At 37.2% G+C, this 25792-nt stretch overlaps 1 protein-coding gene across 2 annotated transcripts in view; it reads right to left on the bottom strand.

Moving 5' to 3' along the window:
• The window catches only part of ARHGAP15 (Rho GTPase activating protein 15), a 609886-nt gene that overhangs the window by 233321 nt on the left and 350773 nt on the right, over positions 1-25792 (bottom strand). For both annotated transcript variants that reach the window (XM_015062996.3, XM_053214988.1), the window contains one exon: positions 24619-24741. In XM_015062996.3, the coding sequence (XP_014918482.2) occupies positions 24619-24741 (123 nt within the window). The remainder of the gene's footprint in view (positions 1-24618; positions 24742-25792) is intronic.

Here is a 25792-nt window from a genome sequence, read left to right as displayed (position 1 = left end):
TCCTTCAAAAGAAGGAGTGGAATTAGAAGTGGAATACTACAGACTGAGGTAGTGTGTTCCAGGGATTTGAATAGTAAGACTGCCTAGATTTAGACACGGGGTGCCAGGGGCAACTATTTGGGGAGGTGGACATGTGCAATGGGTTAGTGGGTCCAGGAACTAATTCGCAGAGAGAGGCAAATGAAGCAGACACACCTTAGCTTCTCAGTTTCTGTTGCCTAACTCCAGAGATCATATATCCTTTCCATGGGGTGCCATGACGTAACCTTGGTTTTGACAATAACTCCCATTTTATTTGAATACTTTTGAGTAAACTTCTGCTTACTGAAACCAAATAAACTTAACTAGAACATGAACATAGCATTGGCCACAAGGTTTCAGGAGAGGGCTTACACTCACAATACAAAGGGTCAGTCTCGGCTAAATAGATCAATGAGATCCACTGTTACAGATGGCACTAGTTAGGAACAATATCGTGTATGTCTATTGGTTTTATAGGTGCCGGAACTATTCTCTTATTCTCTGGTAAGATCACTCTGGTTTTCCTTTGGGTATGATCCCTTTCTCATATTAGTTACCATTTGGCTTAAGTGGTGCTGACTCCACCACCTCTAGCTCCAGGGATGAACATGCATTTCATCTCCCTGACCATAGCAATTGGTTCAGACATGAACACATGGCCCAAATGGATCTGGTGGAGCAAATCCTAAGGCTTTTTCTATTGCTACTGGGAGAAAGAAGCCTTCTTTCTACAGGAGTTGATAAACTACTGGGACATGAGTCTGAGCTTCCAGAGGTTGTGTTGCCACCTTCTGGGAAGACATACTAGAGAGTTAAGCCAACAGAGTGGAAAGAAGCTGAATAAGGGAGAAAATAAAGATTTGATAGCATTTGTGCTCCTAGATCCAATCATGCCTGAAGCTATCCCTTGGACTTTTCAATTAAGTAGTTCAATAAATTCCATTCTTACTTTTGCAGTTTGGACAAGTTTCTACCAATTAGAGTAAAAAGAATCTTGACCTCAACATTAGCCTTCAACATGAAATGATAGATCATATAACTTGGAGATGACGATGCACATAAAATGACATTGCAAAGTAAAAAGTGTTACCTAAAGAAAATAAATCGTAGAGATTTAGCTAAAATGTCAATGCCAAATTTAAGGGCTGTTGTAGGCTCTCCACCCATCTGTAAATTTGATACAGTCCAGAGATTGATACGCCAAGGAGGACCATTGAGTTACAGGAATGTGTTTGAACCACATCTTAAAATGGTAAAAGGAAAGGGGAAGGGAGAGAGAGAGTATTCTGTTTTCTCGGTAAACATTAATGAACTAGCTTTGTCTCCTCAACTTCCATGCCTGTTGTCCTGGCATAACATTAAGGCTTCTTTCTGTTTTCCCCTTTTTTATGGTATTCCCAAAAAGGGTACAGTACAGAACCCCGAGGTCCCGACTCCCTACCTACATTCCCATCTATGGGCTCACTAGCAATCCTTTCTTCCTCTCTTAACAACTTTTTGTATTTAGGAAACACCTCTTGCTAAGGGATGCCAATATTTTTGGAATGCTCCACAAATGCCTATGGCCTTGGCTGGTGTGATCATTATGCCTTCCTTCTACTGCTTCAGCACTTATACCTGGGGTGGCAGGCAACACATTGGTTGGAGAAAATCCATTTTCAGCAATTTTTCCTTGAAAGCATCTTTTGGTGAGAAAAACAAATAGACCTTCCACATGACTGCACTTATAAATCATGTTGTTTACATAATGAATTAGAGTCTAACTAGGGAATGGTGGTTTTCAATCTTTAAGCTCTCAAACTTTTGACCGATTCAGTTAGTTCGTCAGCATAACCAGGTTAAGTCTTCCAGATTACAAATTAGCTTCATTCTGCCTCATCTCTGCTATATATTTTTTGACAAATTATGGAAAGAACACCCAGTAATGGGATCTCTGTCAGTTAGATTCCAAATGAATCAAAACTATGAGGAAAACTACTCAATAGAGGCAGTTAAATGTTCAAATAATGTGACGGTGTTATCATCATTTACCCAGGGAGACAGTCTCCACATGCCTTTCAAAATGATTATTCTGCTTTCAGGACACAGGGCTGTTGCAGCTAGTCTAGTAAATTTTAAAAAGGAAAAACAAAGCACCTAAAACTACACATACATGAAGAACATAGAGGGGAACAGAAAACAGTAACAGACTGAACGGCTTAGACCCCCCTTCCCTCAAATCAGACAACTATTTTGGTTGTGAGGTATATTTGTTAAGGGTTTTGGCTGCAATTTTAAAAACCCACCGAGGCTCTCTTCAGCAAAGAATTTATTCAAATGATATTGAGGAATGAGAGTGGGAGGAAACTAAAAAAATTTACTAGGAACTCAAAGTAACTTATTAATTACTCAAAGAAATTGCTGGAGGTTGGAGAATGAGTCTTGGAGAGGTTTCAAACCCAAGGTCCACAGGAGATTCATGAAATAAGAAACAGAAAATACAGCAATCCTGAGGGCTGGGTCAGGATGCTGTTTACATGAGCTTCCTCCCCCCTTCCCCAACATGGTCATAATGATCTATATTTATCAATTGCTCAAGGTGGGAAGTTCTTAGAGAGGATACCCAATTTGTTGAGATTATGTTAAAAAATGGGGTTAGGATAAGAAAAAAAAAACATAGTCCTAGTGGCTTCCATAGTAGGTAGGATGCACTTGGAATATTCCTCACCCCACCCCATGAATGCTACACACATGGGAACCTCATTTCCCAATTGGCTGCTAGGCTGCTATACTGGAGGGGTAGTGGATACTGAAGGGCAAAAGTAATATTCTCAACATGGGTAGTTTCAGCAATTTAACTGAATTCATCCTTTGATTTTAAACTACAAGTAACATTTGGTTTTCTTTTTGAGAGTAGGTTTCTAGACCAAAACTTTCAGATTACTTATCAAAGAATCCTGTTTCTACTTTTATCTTTTTATATTTTCTCCACTTTCAACCTTATTACTTTTCCTTCTTCTCCTTTAAAATACTTGCCATATGAGCCCCATCATATAACTCTACCACAACTTTACTGATAATTTTTGGAGAAAGGGTGATTTGAGTAAGTACTATAATTTACAGATGGCTTATCTCTTTGAACTAAGATGTTGAAAAATATGTTTAATGCTAAAACACTACCAAATTTGATCTATATTAAATGCTTTAGAAGGTACTGTGTTATTTTCCAATGCCTCGGGGCTTTGATTAAAAATATAAGCTCCTGTTTTTTGATACACAGATAACAAAAATTAGGCAGATTCTCTGTTGAATCTCTCTTATACACTGGAAGGGAAGTAAATTTCTCTCATTGCCTTGTTTACTTCTGATTTTTTTTCTCATAAGAGACAAATACAGGGAAAAAAGCATACTTTTTTAACTTTTAAGTAGTTTGGAATTCTAAATAAATAGAAATTCTAAATATATACACTTTTGTGTATAGTTTTCCCCCACATGTTTATTCATCCTTGTGCAGCTCATTAAGCTAACATAATAATGACAATGTCTACTCTGAAAAGACTGGCCTCAAGAGATTTGCCCAGACTATAGAGAAGATATCCCCAAACAAGGGTAGGCTTGTCTGCAGCCTCCAATCAAAGTTGGACAGTTGGATGCTGGAATAGCATCCTTTGACAAAAGCAGCTCAAAGGTGAAGTTCACGGACAGGCCCACTGTCATCCAAATAGAATGGTGGAGCTCTTCTCCAGCTGCTTCTATTTTTTTTTCTCTTTCTTCCTTTTCAGCCTTCTAGTAGTCCCCATCTTGCATGACTTCATATTCAGCCCCAAACAATGCTTCTAAGAAGTAGCCTTTTGCCTCTTCTTATAAGCTCCTAAACTCTCAGGGAAATAAGTCTCAACTCAGTTTTGGTCCAAGTAATGCAATGGGCATTTTGGTGAGTTCACCAGCCAGGAAGAACTTTATATCTTCAACAAGGAGTTTATTAATGGAACAATGGAACAATGGAACAATGAGCAGTGAGTTTTCAATATTTGTCTACTCTAAGCACATGAATATATATTATTAATGTATATATAAATACATTAATATATAATACATGTATGATAGTATTGAATGGTGATAGGTGCTATGAGAAAATAAAGTAAGGCAGGGAGATAGAGAGCTACAAGGAGGCACTGTCAGCAATGACATTTCTGAGGCAGTGGCATTGAGCAAAGGTCAAAAGAAGTGAAGGTGTGAACATGCCAATACGTGAGGAGAGCCTTCAGAAGAGCAGCAAATGTATAAGGCTATGGAGTAAGCAGGGTGCAGTAGGGGAGCAGCATGAAAGCCTATGTGCCTAGAGTGAGGTTACAAACAGGAAGTATGGTTGCAGATGAAACTGAAAAGGTAGCCTGGGGGCCAAAGCAGGTAGAACCCAGTAGGTCACAGGAAGGTCATCAGGTATTTTAAGTATGGTTTTATTCTAAGTAGTTGGCAATTATTGAGCATAGGGGTGACATGAAGTGACTTATGTTTTTAAATGATCCTTCATTTGCTGTGTAGATACTATATTAAAAAGGGTCAAGAAAAGAAACAGAGGCTACTTAGGGGGTTGGTGATATATTCCAGGGAGAGACAATGGTGCTTAGAGAAGGCTGGTAACAATGGGAGTGACTAAATGCAGTTGACTTTAGAACATATTTTAAATTGAGATTTGCTGATCAAAGCAGGAGACTAGAAGTGAGGGTGACTCCAGCTGGCAAATGGTAGTGGTATTTTCTGAGATGGACAACATGCCAGAACCAAGGAATCAAGGGTTGTTCTAGATAAATGTGAGATGTTAATCAGACATCCCAGGACATGACAAATAGACATTTGAACATGCAAGGATAGAATCTTGAGAATCTGGAGCATCAAGCTGAAGTTTAAGTTTAGAAAACTTATAGAGAGATCTTAAAGCCACAGGACTGGAATATTCCAGCCCTGGAATATTTGAATAACGCCCTGTAGTCTGAGAAGAAGAATGCAGAAAGAAGAGAAGTCTAAGAACCTAACATAGGATAGCCCAATGTTGTGAGAAGCTGGTGAGAGGAGCAGGCTTATCAAAGAAGCACCCATGGACAGAAGAGTTTCCACCAGAAGGAGCATGAAATTGTAAACAAACAGTAATTGTAAAGTCACCGAAAGATTTTGTGTCCTGTTTCTTTCATTTCTACTTTTTTTTCCAGGCCACAACTACCCTGGAAGTAAAATTGAGTAAGATGGTCGTTAGTCAACCAGCTGTAACTCACAGTCCAGCTGAAAGACACTAAAATAATCAAATAATGAAATTACAGTTTGAGGATAAAGAGAGGAAAGGATTAATTCAGAATGAGGAAGACACGAATGGCTTCATGGAGTTGGTAACTTTGAGCTGGAAGACTAAAAATGAATACGTTTACTAGGTGAAGGAAGGTGGAAAAAATATTCAAGGTGAACAAAACTATATACACAGAACAAGATAAATATAATTTCTTCCCTTTGTATTTCTATTGCATTCTATTACATTCTCTTCTGGTTGCCAAATGAGTACATAAATGAAAGAATGAGTGAATAAGAAAAAACAATGTATGCAAAAGAATATGTTTTCCATCTAAAAACTGTGCCATGATCAGTTGAGTTGGAGGGGAATATATTTTGGTTTGGTCTGCTTTAGTGCAATTTGGAAGATTAACATGACTAAATTTTGTATAGCAATGACTGATTATTTACATTTTGAATTGATGGTATTTTCTGATTTTCATTTGCCTATCTTCATTTCATTGGAATTACAGAGGGGACTAGCAAAAGAAGAAGGGGGTAAAATTCAAAGACATCAAGTTTTGCCACCTTTTCCCATATTTATGCACAGTTTATATTCTTAAAATAAGAAACTGTCCATGAAATTCAATTGCTCAATCACATAACTTATTGTAATTATTCTGAACTTAAAACTTTTATCAATTAGATTGTCTACTTACTTCATCTAGTAGGGACTTTATTCATATATTCCTCAACTTACCATGGGACTATGTCATGATAAACCCATTATAAGCTGAAAATATCATAAAATGAAAATGCATTTACACTTATAACCTACTGAGCATCATTGCTTAGCTCAGCCTACCTTAACCATGCTCAGAACGCTTACATTAGCTTCGAGTTGGGCAAAATCACTCAACACCAAGCCTATTATATAATAAAGTGTTGAATGTCTCATGTGTTTGATCATATATGGTAATGAAAGTGAAAAAACAGAATGGTTGTATGGGTGCAGAATGGTTGTAAGTGTATGTGCTCTTGGCCTTCATAATCCTGTGGCTCCCTGTGAGCTGTGGCTCTCTGCCACTGCCCAGTATCATGAGGACCTTGTAGCCCATTATCACTAGCCCAAGGGGAAAAAAAAATCACAATTCAAAATTTGAAGCACAAGCTCTACTGAATGTATATCACTTCTGCACCGTCAGAAAGTTGAAAATCTTAAGTTGAACCATTGTGGGTTTTTAAGTTTTTTTTAATGTTTATTTATTTTTGACAGAGAGAGAGAGGCAGCATGAGAGGACGAGAGGCAGAGAGAGAGGGAGACAGAATCCGAAACAGGCTCCAGGCTCTGAGCTGCCAGCACAGAGCCTCATGCGGGGCTCGAACTCACGGACTGCGAGATCATGACCTGAGCTAAAGTCGGATGCTTAACCGACTGAGCCATCCAGACCCCCCTTAAGTTGAACCATTGTAAGTCAGGGATCATGTGTATTCTGAAATCAGTACATTTATTTCTGTTTGAGTGACAAGTCTGGGGAGAAAATTTGATACTTAAAATTTAGTCAGATAATTGATTGAATTTATTTTAAAGGATTTAATTTACCTTTCAGCCCAACAAATATGGACTGAAGCTGGAAATATCATTCAGTGACTGATACAAGTTGAAAGATTCTTTTATGGTAGAGAAGGTGTGGCAATTTTGACTCACTGTGAATTAAAGTCAAATGTAGGAAGAACACTGTACTTTTCCTAATATCAGCGTAGATTTGTTAGAATCCCAGGTGGTAAGACTTCAATTTATTTGCATGAATGCATAGTTCAATAAGAAAAGATTCAAATTTAGTTGGAGTAAAACTGCTTAATGATTTCAAATATTACTTGTAATATATTAATATAACAGGTTTGAATATCTATAATGGAGTCTCTTTCATTTGGGTCTTAAGGGTGTTCTCACAGCTACTAATGCTGAGTGCTAGGTACACGCTGAAGTACCTAAGAGGAAAGCACTTTAGGTTAAAAGCACTTTCTCTTCTCAGCCTCGGGTTAAAAGCTATTTCAGGATTCTGTTAAAGGCATTCTTTGGTCCTCAGCCTCAGCTTAAAAGCAGCTTTGATGAAAAGTGCTTTGAGGCAGGTAAAGGATTTTATAATAAACCATATTAAGAGCCAGGGAATCATGTGGTTCTGTGGCAATGTTGGCTAGCTCCGTGGAGGTGTGGTGTAAGTTCTGTGCAAGTCTGCCTGTTCCCCGTGGACTGCTCTGAACACTGTGGTCCTCTGGTTATTCTATGCAAAGAAATTGAAAAACATTTCCAGGAATGTAATTGGAGAGAAGGGGTTATGAGCCTAAATTAGTAGGCCATGATGCACATGTTTCCGAAACATTTTGTCTCTTTTGGGCTTCCAGTCAAATACAGTGTGTTTCTCTTTTTTAGCCCTTACTTTATTGTTTTTTTTTTTTTCAGCTCTTACTTTAGAAAGTGACTATGCAATAACACTTCTAAAACACCTAATCCTGTCCTTAAGCTGTCCACAGATTTGAAAAAATAGGTATCTCATTGTGATGCACTTCGTAGACTGCACATTTTCTGGGTTTGTTGCATACTCTTTATTTATATTACTTTTCCGGCTAGCTGGACCTTCCTCTGCAGGGAAGGAGTGTCCATAAGGGTGGAATGGAGTATCTCAGTCTGCCTACTGAATTGGCAAAACCCAGATGACCAAATTAAAGTATCGATATTAGTAGGTACCAAAAGACAGTGACTTAAGAGAAATTTTGACTTTGTGGGGGTCATTGGGAGTTCTGAGAGATGACACAATTTTGCATGTATCCCAGCTAAGTCCTGAGGAGTAGATGTGACTTCTATCGAGGAAAGGACCTCACACGGAATGGAAAGAAGCCATTTTCTCACTTTGTAAGATTTTAGCCTAAGAGCTGTTGCTTCAGGTCCTAAAACATCAGGGAAAACTCACAGGTGGCCGAGAAGAGCAGTCTCCTCATTTGCTCTGGAGACAGAGTGAATCTAAAAATGCATGGGAACCAGAAGGTTAGGACTACTGTTTGACATGTAGAAGGTTTTGTAGATTTGCCAGCTCTTGGACGATACTGAAGCAGTGAGGCTGCCATCTCTCAGAAGATACTGGCTGCATGGCTGTGGTGAGGTGCCTTCCTTGGATAGTTTGTAAGGTAATGGGGTGTCAAATGCAATATACTCTAGGTGCTTCCAGAAATAGCCAAGGAGACCTTGGAGAGAGATAAAGCCCAAGTTGCTATGGTTATACAGGTGGGAGTCACGAATTATGATATTTGTGCTTTAATATCTGTGTTATTTCATTCATATCCACAGGCTGCTGGGGCGTGACCCAATGTGGTTATATAGGAATTAAGTAAAATTAGATGAAAACCATTAATGTCATAATATATCCATTCATTGATCTTCTAAAGTGGGGACAAATTTGCAGCTTATGGAAATACTTTTTTTGATGTAGAATATTTCTTTCTTAGCAGTGCTAGAGTGTCTAACTTTGGTGTTTTTTTTAAATGTTATTTATTTTGAGAGAGAGAGCATGAGTGGGAGAGGGGCAGGGAGAGAGGGAGAGAGAGAATCCCAAGCAGGCTCTGCACTTGACACAGGGCTCGATCTCACAAATCTCGAGATCATGATGTGAGCCAAAATCAAGAGTCGGTCGCTTAACTGACTGAGCCATCCAGGTGCTTCTAGAGTGTTTAACTTTGAAGGAAGGAATCGCATCTTACACATCTTTCTGGGCCCAGTATCAGCCCATTGTTTTCCACATGATAGGTCCTCAATAAATGTATGCCAAATAAATAAAAATGAATAATGGCTACTAAGTAAATAATAAAGTTTCCTATAAGATACAGACTCCTTACTCTGGCAATGCACAAAATATCTGCCACAGATGCTTCTCATCCAACCTGCTGCATTTCATACAAGCCACCATTCCAATGCTTTCCTACAATTGTGCACTTGAATGTCTCACCCAGCTCTCCACATGTCCAAATACTCTAAGACTCAGTTTAAAGACCACAGAATAAAGGAAACATTAATCTTTCTCACGCTTTTCCCATTTGTAATTTCCCCAAATCCATGACCTGACTGTCCCTAAAGCATTCGACACTTGATATATTATGCCATATTTGTTGTGCCTTTATCTCCCTTACTCATTTCTTGGGAAACTCTTCTTTACATATCTTTGTATCCTCTTAGGACATTGTGATTTAAAGAATATGCGAGTAGGTGATATAAATAATAATCAAAGCATGAAGAAATATCAGCATAGGTTCACCTGGGTGGCTCAGTTGGTTAAGCGTACAACTTCGTTCAGGTCATGATCTCACAGTTTGTGGGTTTGAGCCCCACGTCAGGCTCTGTGCTGACAGTTCAGAGCCTGGAGCCTGCTTCAGATTCTGTGTCTCTCATCTCGCTGCCCCTCACCTGCTCACGTTCTCTCTCTCTCCCTCTCTCTCTCTCTTTCTCTCTCTCTCAAAAATAAACATTAAAAAATTTTAAAAAATCAGCATAGTTGTTCTTCATCCTTGTTACTGGATAGTGCATGTCAAGCTACAAGCACAATGTGAGGCACAGAGAATGCTCAAAAAGTTGGCTTTATTAATGTAATGCCACAAAACTCTCACCCTAATTTGTCTGTTTCGCAATTTTCAGAATACCTGCTCTACAATCAGGAGAAGAAGTGCTCACAATATGCCATACCATAGAAAGAGTAGAATTAGGACTAGAGTAGCAATACGTTATGCTAATTGCTCTTTGTGTAGTATCGATAGTCATAGGAGATATTATCCGGAGAGTATTCGGACAGAAAATTTCATTGCCTTGTCCAAACCCTCCAAGCTAGTAATAGCAGAGCCAAGACTAGACTTCAAATCTACTTCAAAATTCAGCGATCTTTATGGTTTAATGACTGCAATACATTGTTTCCCTGAGTAAAACAGAATACATATAGCTCTTTCAAATAGTGGCGAAGAGCTTGTCACCACTACCTTATCACTTCACACCATATGTATCCACACCCAATGAAGAAAATGCTCTTTCATATACTTCATTATTTCAAGCATTCTTTATATATTTAGACATATATAAAACTAAGTACAGTTTTGTGCTCAAGTATCTCTTTTTCCCAAGAATGAGCTGCATTTCTTATTAGATATTCCTGGAGTCTAGGATTCTAGGCTGGTGATAATGGGGCAACAGGCTGGGAACCTTCTCTAGCAGAGGTTGCTTCGACCACTTCCAGTCTCCAGATGGTATGCCAAATCGATTAGCACAGACTCCTTCTAGCAGATCTCAGATGAGTGTCTATGATCCAGCTCAGTACGTGAGAGTGACGCTCAATACACGTATCCGTGCCAGCCTCTCAGACTCTTGACTGAGAGAATTGCATCTGGGAGACAAAAGTTTCCTTTGGGCTTTTGGTAGTGTTCATACTATGCTAACTAATTGTAGGAACAGATGGCTTTGGGTTATCACAGGGAAGTGCTTCCCACTAAAACTTTCCTCGAAAGTACTTAACATCATCTCCAAAATTCCTCAGATACAATGAGTGTCCCATATCCCCAACTTTCTTTGGATAGGATATTTATGCCCCCACTTTTGGTACTGGACAAGGATTGTGGTCCCTGTTTTCCCTACTATCCACCTCTTACTCATCAGTCCTGAAGCCACAGATCCCTGGCCAGGGCTTCTGCTTCCTATTCCGTCCTCCATGCTATAGTATGAGACAGGCATGCCTACGAACGTAGTGCCTACTATGTGGCGCTGAACTGTCACATTTGGAATACTTATATTCCTCTACTGCATAGCCACTACTGAAATACCTTCTCCATATTCCTGAGGTCTCTTGAGTTGAACATAACTTCAGACACAGATGTGATTGCCTCTCCTTGTGTGTGATTAACAGTGTATTTCTAATCAATATTCCTTTTCTTCAAGATGATTCATTCATACTATAAATATGTGATCTTTCTGGTTAAAGGTCATGCACGCAAGTGTGTACATGAATAAAGGAAACTTATGATAGGGGATTTGAGATATCTGACATCATCGGGAATTCTGGTTTTGATGAAAAGAGGGCCTAACCTTGCTTTTTTTTCTCCCTAAAATGTTTGACTTCTCCAACCGGTAATTATGTAAACATATTTATAGCCAAAACAGGCTCTCACTTCCTTTTTTGACATATTAATTGCTTCTAAAAACATTAAGTGAGGTCCTGTCAAATTCTTTACATAATATTGAATGTTCTCCTATGCTAATTAATTTTTTTAAAATTGAAATTGTCACATGCTCAAGGCCCCACTGAATCTGAAATGTGAAATCACAAAAGAGGTAAACACAGTATTTTACTGTTCAGGAAATGAAATGTATGAGGCAGTACAAATGATGATAAAGTCTGGGGGAGGGACAGCCTTTCTGAAATCTAGAGTTTTGGAATCTCAAGATATAAAGATATCCTCAAGATATCATTTTCAGCCCATCTGCTTTCTTAGTTCTCAGCCTCTCGTCGCATGATAGATTCCTTCACTGCGAGGTTAACTGAGGCCAGCCCTTTTCCGCCTCCATCTTTGCCTTTCCTCCTATGAGTCTGAGTTCTAAGTTCAAAGGGACAAGTTAGGAGTGATATATTCAAGTTAATGACCCTCACATGTGTTTAACTTGGATGACATCTCCTCTAAAATCTCCCTCCTGTCTAATATGGGTAGATAAGAAAATCATTAAAAAATTGGAGCTCAACAAGTGTTGAAAGAGCATGAAAATTTCTCTCTTTTGCTCTTACATTTCTAACAGAACTGGATTATGAAAATGTCAGTCCTTGTAGCAGCCTCTTAGATGGCTAGCCACACAAGTTCTCCGTCACAACACGAAGCATGATTCAATGGCCATATGTAACTCAGAAAGGCATCAAATTGGGTAATTTTAAGATTTAGTAATTTAGATTAAGTACACAATTTATAATCTGGGGCAAAATTTGAGCAATAAACATATAACACACTTTCTTATAAAAATTCCCCATATATATATATATGTGATTTATTTTGTTTTACTATCTATGAGGGCATCCTTTGCATTTTATTTTACTATCTATCAGGGCATCTTTTGTATTTTGATTGTCTTGCACGGCTGAATGTACGCATTGTCAGTGTTATTGTGAAATAAAATTCTTATTCCACAAATTGTTATTAGCAATTTTGTCACTTTATGTGACACTTTATGTCACTATGTCAATTCATTAGCAATTAGGTATTTGTCACATGTTTGGGATAGGCTAACTGGGCACAATGTTTCAGTTTTTTTTTTTTTTCCTTTTAAAAATAAATATGTGAAATATGTACATAATATGTGGTTTTATGTATCTTCAACAAGCCCCAACTTAATCTTATTATTATAGATTGATGTTTTCTATCAGTTAGCTATATGAAATGGCTCTAACATTTTTAATGGGATATCAAAGGTAAAATGCTCAAAACAATTGAAAATGAAATGGAGTTAGGTCCTAGTGTTAAATAGTAAGGACACTGAACTCTTGGAAAAATATGAGTTGAAGAAGGCATGTATAAACAGATATTTCTTTCTTACAAACTTCTTTAAGTTTCTCTGAATTCTTTTCTTTACTGGGCTTTTCCCCTAAGCTACTATTAAATCGTGAAAGTGCATTTTCATAAAACCTTTTTATATAAGTGTTGCTGATTGGAGGAGGGGAGAAAAGTTTCCTCATTTCTCTTTTGTGTTCTTTTTCTTTTTTTTTTCTCCTGTGTGAGAAGAAAGTGTTCAGATCATCTTTTTGAATAATGAAAACAATAATAACTGCTCCCAGGAGAATAAGAAAGCAAAGAAGAGGCTTTGTTTGACTTATCTGTGATAAGGCACTTTGGAGCTTCAGTTTGTATGAGTTGAAGAATGAGATGTACACAACACTCCAACCCTTCTATTATGACAGTTTACGCTTCCTCTACAGCTTATTTAACTCAGATGCCTGGGAAATAGACACAATTACCACCTTATGGAATGCTACTTAACTTTAAATGTTCCCTCCAGAATAGAAACCCACGTCATCAAAATTTATCTGTTTCTCAGGAATTATTTCTTCGGAAGGCTTCTGCATATGCCTGTGCAATTTTAAAATTTAACCCAAGGTTGCTCAGAAATAACTGTGATATAAAAAGAAAGAAAAAATTCCCACACTAAGGGAGTGTGTTCACAAGAGCTCCTATGAAAGAGCTGTGTCCTATGCCCATGTACACTATAATCATTCACTCTTTCAGCTGTTATCAATTTAAAACCAATGAAACTCCCACACTGAGTCCATTTGAGCAGTCAATTTTCATATCTCGAGGCATCTGTAGTTATTCTGAATTGGCTGCAAAAGCAGAACTAACAAGTTAAGCTCTAACCATAAGTCGACATCAGGCTGGTAAACCATACATCAAACACAGACAGTTAGTCAATACTCCAGTATGAAAAACCAACCAGCATTTTAAAGAAAAGCAACATATTCATAATATGTTTGGCAGTCTGGTTTGCATTGCTTCCTTGATGGCTGTGCATTTAACTTTCCAGTCAACAGGGAGTTCCTCGTACTGGCAAAGCAACATGTTTGAAGGAAAACGGGTCGGTCTTCTGATTTGTGGGTAATATTTCTAAATGAGAATAAAGAGGGCTGAAGAATGTGGCTTTTGTGAATAAGAATCTAGAGAGTGTCTTAATAGTTGCTTTTTATAAGAAAACCCTTTCAACCATATGTTCTGGATCTTTGCACACAGTCCCTACTTCAAATATTATGTCATTGTCAGGCCATGTGTCTCAATTTTGTGTTTGGAAAATATGGTTGCTTGAAATACCTCTTTCTCTCCCACGAGTGACTCCATGACAGGATTGTTGCCTCCCATAGAGAGAAGAAGACAATGAAGAAGGAGTATTCAAACAAGATCAAGGCAGTCATCACTTCGATCAAATCATTTCCAAATTTCTGGGGCTGGGGGCCTTGGGCGAGGGGGAGTGAAGGGTGTTTATGACATATAGCTGCCTATTCCCAGAACTCTTTTATGTACTTTTATTTTATCTTCAAAAAGAAAGGACATATTAAAGGGAAATATCTAAGGAGGAACAATGCTACATAAAGTTTATGTTTTCAGATCTGTTGCCCCAGAAAATGCTTTGATAAAACACACTTACAGCAATACAGTCAATTTCAAAGAAAAGTTGGGAGACATACCTCTCCATATTGCAATTTGACTAACACTGACAGACCACCAATTACAATTATCCAAATTCTGATATGGTCTCTTGTCTCCTTCCCATAATGAAAAATAGAAAATGCTGGAATAGCACTTTTGCAACACTGGGTTATTTTTCTGATGACTGAATTTTACACAGGATGGTTACATTTTAATGTTGCTAATCAGGTAGGGTAACAAGTCAAGAGTGAAAGTTCTATATTGAACAAAATTTACCATCCCCCCAATAACATGATACATTTTTTTCTTTCTCTTGGGAATTTGTAGAATATTGTTGATTTATAATAGACATGAATTTGAGAGGAAAGATTTGCAGGCCCAACTGTCAGTGATACTAAAGGAAATAAAAGGGCACTATCTTAATCTTAGGATATGTCAAAGTGAGTTGTTGATATGAATATTTCCTGTGCTTGTAACAGTCCACACATCTGCTGAATGTGGACCCCGATAAGGAGATACTGGTTGTGAGAGCTCTGATAGATTCTATCCTTAGAGACACATTCAATGCACACATAATGTGGACTCAAATCCCCATTGTACCATGAGTGAAGAGTGGGACCTCCTTTCTCAAGCACCATGGAAAATTCAATTCATCTCCCTGCCTGGGAAGCATGTATTCACACGTTTGTTCAAATTATCAATCTTTAGGTCAGAAAGAAATTCTGTTTTCTTCTCCCTCAATTATCAACCTCACCACAAAATGAAATCACCAGCTAGTACTTTGTGTGAGCAGGAGAATTATAAAAACTACAAAGGGGAAAGTGACTAGCCAGCATTGGCTTTGGATACAGTTTGTAGGGTCTATGGAGGCCCTGTAAAGCTAACAAGAACTAAGCTGAAGAATCTTCCCCTGCCTGGGAAGCTGGGTTTAGGAGTCATGAGGGAACTTTGTGGTATGAGAACACCTGCTGGAGAACAGCAGGGTATCAATAATAAATGCTAACCTTTAAGAAAGGGGAATTCTTATGAACACAGATGCCCTGCATCTTTTTCTTCTCTTTAGGTGCTTTCATGGAGGGAAGATTTAGGATGTGATCAGAGGACCGAATGGTCATGCACCACCTCTCCAGAGGGCAGCAGCCTCCTGGAACAAGAAGGAAATATCACATTAGCTTGACTTTGGCTGTGTGCAACTAGTTGAGGCTATGCTTCCAAGAGCATAGAAATTTTGGCTGGTGCAATGTCAGGGGCGGAAGGGGAGATTTTGTATCTTTTTTTACAATCTACACACACACACACACACACACACATTTGAGTTAGAGCACAGAGTATGTGTAAAGCATGGTATAGATCCACCTCATGAAAGAAAACCTGTGTGTATTTGTTACTGTACCATTATTGGTGCTCATGCTCTATTTCTTCTTATTTTATGGAAACTCGTCAGTCTTCAAAATGGAAGGCTTAAAGACAATATTTCATCCTGGCCCCAGGATTAGACTGAACCCATAGGGTATGCCAAAACTCTGGGCCATCTTTTAAGGATCGATAGTCGCTAGAATAAATAAAACCAGCATCTACTGCCATGGCAAGAATTAATATGGGTTTAGAGACCATTGGCTAAAAACAAAATGCTGGTTTTGAATCAAATGGGTCAAATTCATCTTATATTCCCAGCACTTAGCATGGCTATTATTAGACATCCAGTCCGTTTTAGGGCTGAAGCCTGATACTATCTGGCATTTTCTTTTACTTAAAAAATGGGAAAGATTTTGAAGGCTTGACTCAAAGGGAAAGAAATGCAATTTAAAGAAAGGGAAAAAGAGAATTATTATAATTATTATTATATACAAATACATAAAATATAGTAGGTTATACCAGAACATTTTTGGTAAAACCATTTTGTGGATATTAAAAATCAGGTATATATAAGTCATCATCTCAAATATTATACTCTATTGCCTGTGTAAAAGGTCTCTCTCCATGAGAAAGGAAGTTCTTGAACCACAGACTAACCAACTTATTATTCTGGCTCATTCTTTTTCCCCTTACCTAATTCACTCCCATTTCTGGACCTCATTTTTCTCTTGTTGCTCCCAAGTTATTCTGCTTTTAATATCTCCTAAGACTGGGATCATTTCCTCTCTGAATAACAGGCTTTTAAAAGACATGGGCTTAACCTGTTACCCAGGTGCACTTTTTTCTCAACATTTGCCATCTCTCATGGTGACCTGCATTTTATTATTGAACAAAAGCTAGCTATGTGCTACTCTATTACCAACACATTTGCTCCCAAGAGCCTTTAAATAACAGAAACTGCCTGGGAACTATAAATGCAAAGGAACCAGGAAGCTTGTAGGCCAAGATAAAGAAGCTTAAGGTTGGCTATTAATTTTGGTTAATATTAAATCATGACATAGCTCACACGTAAGGATCATAGTTCAATTATGAACCATAAAGAAGTTTAAAGAAAAGAAGATTTACAAGATATTTTTAAGCACATTAGTGCATATTGTGGAAGTTGTGAGAGTATTTCAGGCCCAAAATGATAGACCTGTGCCCTGGTATATAAATCCAAATACAATTACTCTCAGACGAACACTGATAAAGTGGCAGAATTGGAGCATGTCTCTACCCAAAGGTATACTGTGGTGTTGCTCATAAATGTTTTGCTTAAATTAACAATGTGACAGGTAGGTTACTCTGTCATACATCAGTTCTAACAAATTATTTTTAAAATAGTTTCCTTTTAACTCAATGATTTTGCTATTCATAAAGATTACTGTTGAAATTTTAGCGCTTATAGCTTGAATCTGAAATGTGAATGGCAAATCTTTCTTTACTTCTCAATATAATTGACATATTTTATTAAAGTACTATAATTTCAAAGACATTATTTTCTCATGTGACAGAAACCTTAAACAATTAGTTGTGCCTGTGTGGGTAATTACCTAAATGTTCCAGCAATTAGATGACACTGTATAAGTTGGTGTAGCTAGAAAAGAAAATGAGCTCATGGCCATTTATGTATAAAGAGTATCATGATGAAAATTACAAAAAAGATAAATATGAGCCAACCATAAATTATCTACACTCTTCCCTTGAAGTAAGCAAGTTACTACTGCCTTTCCTTGTCAATTGCCAGGACTGATTTCCCAAATTTTAAAGGAATGCCTGAGAAAATGGTTTCCCAAGGCCATCTTGACCATAATTTGCTCCATCAACCTAAGTAATAAAGAAAAAGAAGAGGGCCAAAAGGGAAGAAAAGAAAGATGAAAAGAAGGACAGAAAGATGGAAGGAAGAAAGTTGCCAAGTAATTAAGATAAGCTGGGCACGGTGTGAAGTTCTTCCATATTTCATTTAAATTTTATGATGTAAATTGCATAGGTGAAAGAGTCAGTAACCAAATATTAAGTTATCTAGCTGGCAAAAAGCAGAATCCAGCTACAAACCTAAAGCTGCTGTACTTTCAAATAAACTCAATTTTCTGAATTGTAAAATGGAGTGGAAATTTTTCTATCATAATAAAAAATATTGATTGATTAAGTTTATCAAGAGTATATAAGGCATTCTGGAACTTTTGGAAATATTTCATGTTTGACACAAATGTGACAGTCCCTACACATTACCCTATAGCAAAACTGTATCATTAACAAGCTCTAACCATGTACATAGAATTTTAGCTAGTCTATGGAGCCTCATTTAGTAATAAGAATGAACATCCTTTGCCCACCAGACATTTGAGCTAAGTCACTAATGTGATAGAAGTAGAATGAGTGAAATATATCCATGTAAAACTGATAATTTAAAGAACATGAGACAACATTTTAAAATAAAAAATTTTAAAAAGTCCAAATGACAACAACACATTTTAATTTATATCCTTGGATAAGTTAGAAAAGTATCCTCTATTTTCTATTTTCTCACTTATTCAATTAATTAATATTTATTGAGTGCTAACTGCCACAGGCCATCCTCATTATTAGGTACGAGAGTAAAGGTGGGATATTCAAAAAAGAAAAGAAAAGAAAAGAAAAAGAATGGAGAATAAGAAAGACTCTAACAAATTGAAAATATAATTGCTAAAGTTAAATCAATAAAGACAAAGGGATAAAATTGAGAATTCTTTCAGAATATGGGAAAAATAAATCCTGGTGATCTAAATGCTCACATCATAAGGATCCTAGAAGAACCAGAGAAAACTGATGGGAGGGACTGACTTATCAACATAGTAATAGAGAGAAAAAAATTCAGAGCTGAAGAGAATCTTAATTCTTTGAGTGCTAAGCAGAGTAAATGTTTTTAAATTCTGCCAACCATATACATTATCTTGATTACAGAATCTCAAAATAAAGACAAAAAACCAATGATTCTGAAAGAAAAAATATTCAAAGTAACAGGAGTAAGAATGGAAACTACAACTCTGTATTCTAGAAGCAATGGAATTTTATGCCCAACTACACTATTGATCAAGTGTGGGCATACTGAAGATATTTTTAGACAATCAAGGTCTCATGTTTTCTAAATGAGTTACTGGAGGCTGTTACATAGTAATAGAAGGAATTAAAGCAAGAAAGAGAAGGTATGGATTCAGAAGGCAGTGAATACAATTCAGAAGTTCAGCAAAAGAGAATCACGGGCTGATTCCAGGTAAAGCCTGGAAAACAATCAATCCAAGTGTGGTGAGGTGATAGAAGGAGTTGAGAACATATTCTGGGAAAAACAAAAACAAAAACAAAACAAAAACAGGGAGTCACATTCTAGGGACTCTAGGGAGTCTAGGGAGTTGAACACAGACTGTTTAACTGAGAAGATTAAAGTCCTTGATGACATAAAGGCCCAGAGGCAAGAAAAAAGCTCTGTGGTAGAGGAGGGGGGAGGAATCTGTACCAGAAAAGCACAATTGAAAAGGTATCAAACTAAGGGCGCCTGGGTGGCTCAGTCTGTTAAGCATCCAACTCTTGATTTCGGCTCAGGTCATGATCTCACTGTTGGTGAGATGGAGCTATGCATGGAGCTCTGCGATGACAGTGTGAAGTCTGCTTGACATTCTTTCTCTCTCCCCCTCCACCAGTTATGCTCTCTTTCTCTATCTCAAAATAAATAAACATTTTTTTAATGTATCAAACTAGGGGTGCCTGGGTGGCTCAGTCGATTTAGCATCCGACTTCAGCTCAGGTCATGATCATCTTGTGGTTCATGAGTTTGAGCCCCACATCCGGCTCTGTGCTGACAGCTCAGAGTCTGGAGCCTGCTTTGGATTCTGTGTCTCCCTTTCTCTCTCTCTCTGCTTCTTTCTCCACTTGCTGACTCTCTCTCAATCTCTCTCTCTCAAAAATAAATCAACATTTAAAAAATGTATCAGACTAAAATATAGCATGATTGTAAGCAAATGATGAAGCATGAGCTTAAAAAATAAGAACATTATAAAAAACAGAGAAAGAGAGACAAACCAAGAGATAGACTCTTAACCATAGAGGACAGAGCAGTAGTTACCAGAGAAGAGGTGGATGGGGGAATGGGTTAAATGGGTGATGGGGATTAAGGAGTGCACTTATGATGAGGATAGGGTGATGTACGCAAGGGCTGAATTACCATATTGTACACCTGAAACTAATGTAACACTGTATGTTGACTGAAATAAAAATAAAAACTTAAAAAAATAAGCACATTATAATTTGTGTGGTCCATTAAGTGATCACATTGAACTCAAGGACATGTTAATCCTATCTGGCACATGACTTGGTCAGCGATTCCATAATATTTACATGATCAATATAAAGTAAATGCAGGTACCTGATTTTCTTCACATTTAGATCAAAATATGAGGAAAAACATGGAGGACTTGGTTGTGATTATGAAACAGTGTAAATGTACTAATGCAACCTCCAAATGTAAAAGAAAAGATAATCTTTTTCACTACGATCAAGGAGGATTATTTGAGAATCACAGAGGTCATGATATTGTAAGAACAGAGAATGAAGTCTAGTCCTTGGAGTTACAGGAAACAACCCTACATAATCATAATAGTAGGAATGATGTTTTTGGTTTTTAACTTTCAGAATCAATCTACAAATGAGTCATAATTATAGAAAGCAGTGCAATAATGAGTTTTTATGATATAGAAGTAAGAATCACAGTAGCAAAGACAGAGGAGATGAGAGTGGGGAAAAGGCACTAAACTTCTTGTCTTGTCAACAGTAGCACTAAGTCTCAGCTTTCTGTGGTTACTGGAACACTAAGTAGAGATTTAAGTATATTGGATGTTACAGAGAAAGCTATTGGAGAGACACACACCTGTTGTATTTGACCATGAGTATTTGGGGGGGGGGGAGGGCCAGGTGGATGAGGTCTGGTTTAATTGAGTTGAATTCAGTCTATTTGTAAAAGAAACCTGAGATGACATCTAAGCTTGATAAATCAAGACATTATGTCATGAAAGATAAGGAAGATATTGACAAAATCTAACTAACCTGTATTCCAGATAACAATAACATAAGCTATGGAGTCAACCACCAGGAGAACAAAGGATAGAAACAGTGCCAAGTAGTGCCTCATAAGGAGCAAAACCGAGATGAGGCAGGGGAGCACTGCTTTTCATCATAAATCCTGGAGGCATACTATTTAATCTTTAAACAGGTTGTTTCCTTTATAATGTAGTGGTTACAAAATAAGGTAGTACAACATTAGTTTCAGTTTCTACTAATACCATCCATTATGGTTTTATCCACATGAAGATGAAAGAAACTACTTTCTAAACATACAATCCTCTCTAATTCTATCATTTTGATATAAGGAAATACTAGTTGCTCCCCCCAAAACAAACAATTGTTATCCTTTCTAGAAATTGCACTGGCAAGTGTTTTCTGTTCTTGGAGGTCAGTGTTGTTATTTGAAAGATTATATAAGGTAGTTTGGCTGACACTGAAGAGCTCTTACTTCAGTTTCAAAACCAAGGAGAAAATATGTTACAAACATACATACCACCCTAAAATGTACCCTCTTGCCTATAATTTACATATTAAACTTATTTGAGTTTTATTTCTGATAAGACATTCAATGCAATAAACTCACACATTTAAAAGGTACTTGCCATTTTCTTGGCAAATGTGAAAGCACTTGGAGAAATTGAAGGCTTTTCAGAAGCTGCCACAGCAATGGTATAGTGACTGCTATACGCATCTGAGCTATTAAGATTTCTTTCCATTGAGTCATCATCCATAATTATCTGCCAGCTCTTTTTGACATTCTAATGTACCCTTCTCATTAGTGATACTAAAGAAATTAGAAAATGCTGCCCCATCAAGGGACTGTTTCCAGATCTAGCTTCTAGCCAACGAAAGCACATTTTGGCCAGGTCTCCATGAGTCCCAAAAAATAGATATTGAAGGAAGAGTTTGTGACTGAGTTCAGACTGTGTGATATTGAGACAATTCTCTTTTCACAGAAAGTGCTTTGGGGATGTTGATCTGCTAGGCATTAGACAGTTAAGAAGGCATAGCCTTTCCTGCTCCACCCTAGGTGCTCAATAAAGGCTGGCTGCATTCAAAGCTCAGGTCTTTCAGCCTGTTGGAAACATTACATAAAGGAGTAAAAACACTTTGAAAAGTGGCTGTGGCCCTGCAAAGTCCCTCCCAAGTGTCAGGAAGCTCACTTTTAAGATCCAAACTATCACAGTTTTCCTGAACCTTGTCGTGAAGGACTTTATTCCAGACCTAGAAGATTAGACTGCTGAAAGAATTTGATGCATATTCTTGTGGGCAGATACACAGAGAACAATTTTAAAGGCCATAATCTCTCTTTCTGAATACTACTTCTCTTTGAAAGAGTTACGTGGAGTCATTTAACCATTAATCATTCATTTATTTTATGTAATTTTTCATAACTGATCAAAAACACTGATTTCATTGCTTTCTCTAAGTCTTTGTCTTAAATATGCTAAGAAAATAGACTTAAAGTACTAAATTTGACGGGGCCCGTATTTTAAAAAATTGGTTTAATGCTTTTCACTTAGTGAAAAGAAAAAAAAATCTCAGTAAGCGCTTTAAAAAATTCACAGTTAAAACTGAAACAAGCCCAAGAAGTGATTATATTTGCATAACTTGATCTGTATTTGGAAGAAAATTCCACTGAAGACAACAATGGAAGCTTATCAAATCAGAATTTCACATAGATTTTCCATAGCCCTACTAATGAATACTGACTCATTGGTCAGCTATGGTGGAAATTTAATGGAGCTCTAGGATAGGAAATGTACCCATCGGAGTGTGTTCAGTGGTTCCATTACATCAGTATGAAAACTGCATTAGGCATCCAGTTCTGCCGCTTTCTGAGACCAATGCTAGAGCACGGTAGTTGTTAATTCTTTAGCATTTTGATGGAGGCCAGACCGTGCCCCTGAATTAAAACCCTTTTTGTTTTGCCACAGTCAGGAAAATTTGCACTTTATGTCCAAATTGGGATTGTTTGGTCTACTGATTTGGTTTTCTATTTTCTTCAAAGTGGTAGGCAATCTCCAACTGAATCCTCTCAAAGAAAATTATAATCTGTGGGGTGCATTCTAAGATACAAGTGAAGGTACTGATATATTATTATATGAAGTTGAATCTGTAGAGGACCCAATACTGTAAGTAGCCCTGAAAAGGATATCTTCAGAGTATAAGTCTGAGGTAAGCCTGGTTTAGAGTAGGTGCTAGTTCAACCCCCAAATGGGTACATTCAAAGGATTTTCCACTCTTGCTTCATAAAATTTTACCGTCTACAATTGGTTCAAAATGCCATATGCATCTTGTGATAAGTTCCCCTGTTTAAAAATGGACTGAAATTGATAGGACAGACAGTTATTACAACCCATTTCAGTAATTCTCATGTTAACTATTGCTGAAAATATTGAGATCTGTTTTGCCCTGTTCTTAAGAAATGATTGTGTAATTAAATCACCTTTTGGCTCCCATGAAGATCCATCTTTTAATTTTGTTCTCAGAGTTTATTTTAGTTCATTTTCAAATTTCCCCTTACAGTCAATTTTTAAAATCTATCCATCCATCAGCTAAGAAATTGGAAAAGCAGGGAAAATAATGGCCTTAATGCATATGTTGTCTCGCTAGGAAAATAATACATTTTGCTGTGTAATTTGTAAGTGATACCCAGTTATAGGACTATAGGTGTGCACCTGGACCATCCAAGCACATGGTGACATGGGTTTATTCTGATGGGCCGCTAGGATACCCTATCTATTACATCACTGGTTCTATGTATCCACCCATCCTTTTTCATCTCTCTTGGCACCGTGACAGTAATAACAACAGTAGTGAATAATAATAGCATTAATAACAGGAACATTTATGAACACTTAATTCCAGAAACTCTATTAAACGCTTTACATGGATTATCTCATTTATTTCTCCATGCCTGCTCAGTGATGGGTACAAGTATCCCCATTTAACAGATGAGGTATCTGATGATCAGAGAGGTCATGACTTGTTCAATGTCAATATCAGTGAGTGGTAGAACCCCGGTTTGAATTCTAATTAGTCAAATGCCAGACTCTACATTTTTCTATTGTGGTGGCTAGGATGGTCTAGAATATTTTGTTCTTTACTTTAGATATATTTGCAAAAGTACCTACTTATCTCAGTTTAGACTGAGCTTTTAGTTCTCCAGCCTCCAAATCCATAGATTTTCATGACATCGGTTTGTCTTGGACTTTTCTTCCTAGCGCTCACTTCAGACTATAATTAGGGTGATCAGATAACTTATTATCCAAATCAGGACACATCCAAGGGTGAAAAGAGCTGCTGGTATTAAGCATTCTGGGACTGTAGGTGTGCACCTGGATTGTCCAGGCCCATGATGACATGGGGTCATTCTGATGAGCTGCTAGGATTTTCTTCTCTCTGTCCCCTGGTGCAGAGCCCAGCTCTGCTGAGGGCAAAACTAAGTATTGTTTTCAATGGTTCTGTGCTGCAACCTTTATTTTCTCAGGACTAGTTTTGTGGACAACTGTTTTTTTCCCTCTGTTAGAGCAGAGCATTCAATAAACAACCTAAAAAGAATAAAATATCCTAATATTTCTTTAGAGCTGAATAGCTATGGACACAGAAGCATATTCATTTATCACTGTTACAGTAAAAGCATAAAAAGGCCTATACCTTTAATAAGCCCCTTTTCTTGCAGAGTTTTCAGAGAAGGTCTTCGGGTGATAAACTTCTTTAATCTGCTTTTAACTCGGTTTTTGTCGCTTGTATCGGAAGCACTATGATGCAGTCTGAACACTAGAAATAAAAAAAAAAGCATTCAGTAAATTTCTCCTTTATGATTATTACTTTATTCAAATATGAATAGAAAGCAGTAGTTATGGAACTGCTGGAATTAATAGCTCAAGCCCTTCTGTTTAGACACTGCATACGAGTAAAAATTTGGCTGTATGAAAATATTAGCTGTGTTGCCACCTGAATGTGCAATGAGAATGTGGTTAGTTCTATACATTCACAATTTATTTTCACTTTCATTTCCTTATATTTAATGTGATGACCTTTATCTGCATAATTCCACCTATTTGTATCTATACACAGAATTATAGTCAAAGAAAAATTCATCTACATTAAAGGGAAAACTCTTCGAATTGTTCATTTCAATCGATTATGATTACATACTGCTTGTAGGTAATTCAGGTGTTTTAAACGGTCCTGCCTGCCCAAATAATTTTGTCAATCTTCTTTTTTATGTTGATTCAAAGTGATTTCTTTTTCTGAAGTAAATATTTCTTATTTTTGTTATTAATGTGAAATTACCACCAGTTCTAGGTAAAATTCTGAAACAAATTTGTCTCAGCCTTCTTCAGTGTCTTCATTGATCCCCTATCCTCAGCTTCCTATTCTAAGCTCTATCTTCAAAGTTAGGTGTGCATCAAATTCATTCCTAGACAAATATTAGCTGAACATTTACTGATCATCAGGCTCTGTGCTAAAAGGCTGTGAACTTCATGATAAACATAACACTTAAGTTCTGGACCTTCATTAAGCATAGAGTCTAAGTACATTCAAGGTATCTTATTATTAATGACTGATTCATTTTCTCTTTAAAATAATAGAACTTAACTGGGCCCTTCATTGTCTTAACCCAATTGTTGATGTAATGGCAGGACTTGGGATACTTTATTAGGTACATAGAGGCTCTTGTCCTTTCAAATCATATTTTAGAATAAATCAATCACTCAATTGGGTTAATAATAATATATCTAAAATGTATTGAGATCTTACTACATGCTTGATACTTTCCTAAGCATATAACATGATTTAACTTAATGTTACTGTAATGTAAAGT

Source organism: Acinonyx jubatus, chromosome C1 (genome assembly GCF_027475565.1).
Source record: "Acinonyx jubatus isolate Ajub_Pintada_27869175 chromosome C1, VMU_Ajub_asm_v1.0, whole genome shotgun sequence".
Lineage (NCBI taxonomy): Eukaryota > Metazoa > Chordata > Mammalia > Carnivora > Felidae > Acinonyx > Acinonyx jubatus.
Note: the sequence above shows the minus strand (reverse complement) of the source record. Positions and strands in the feature narration are given on the sequence as shown.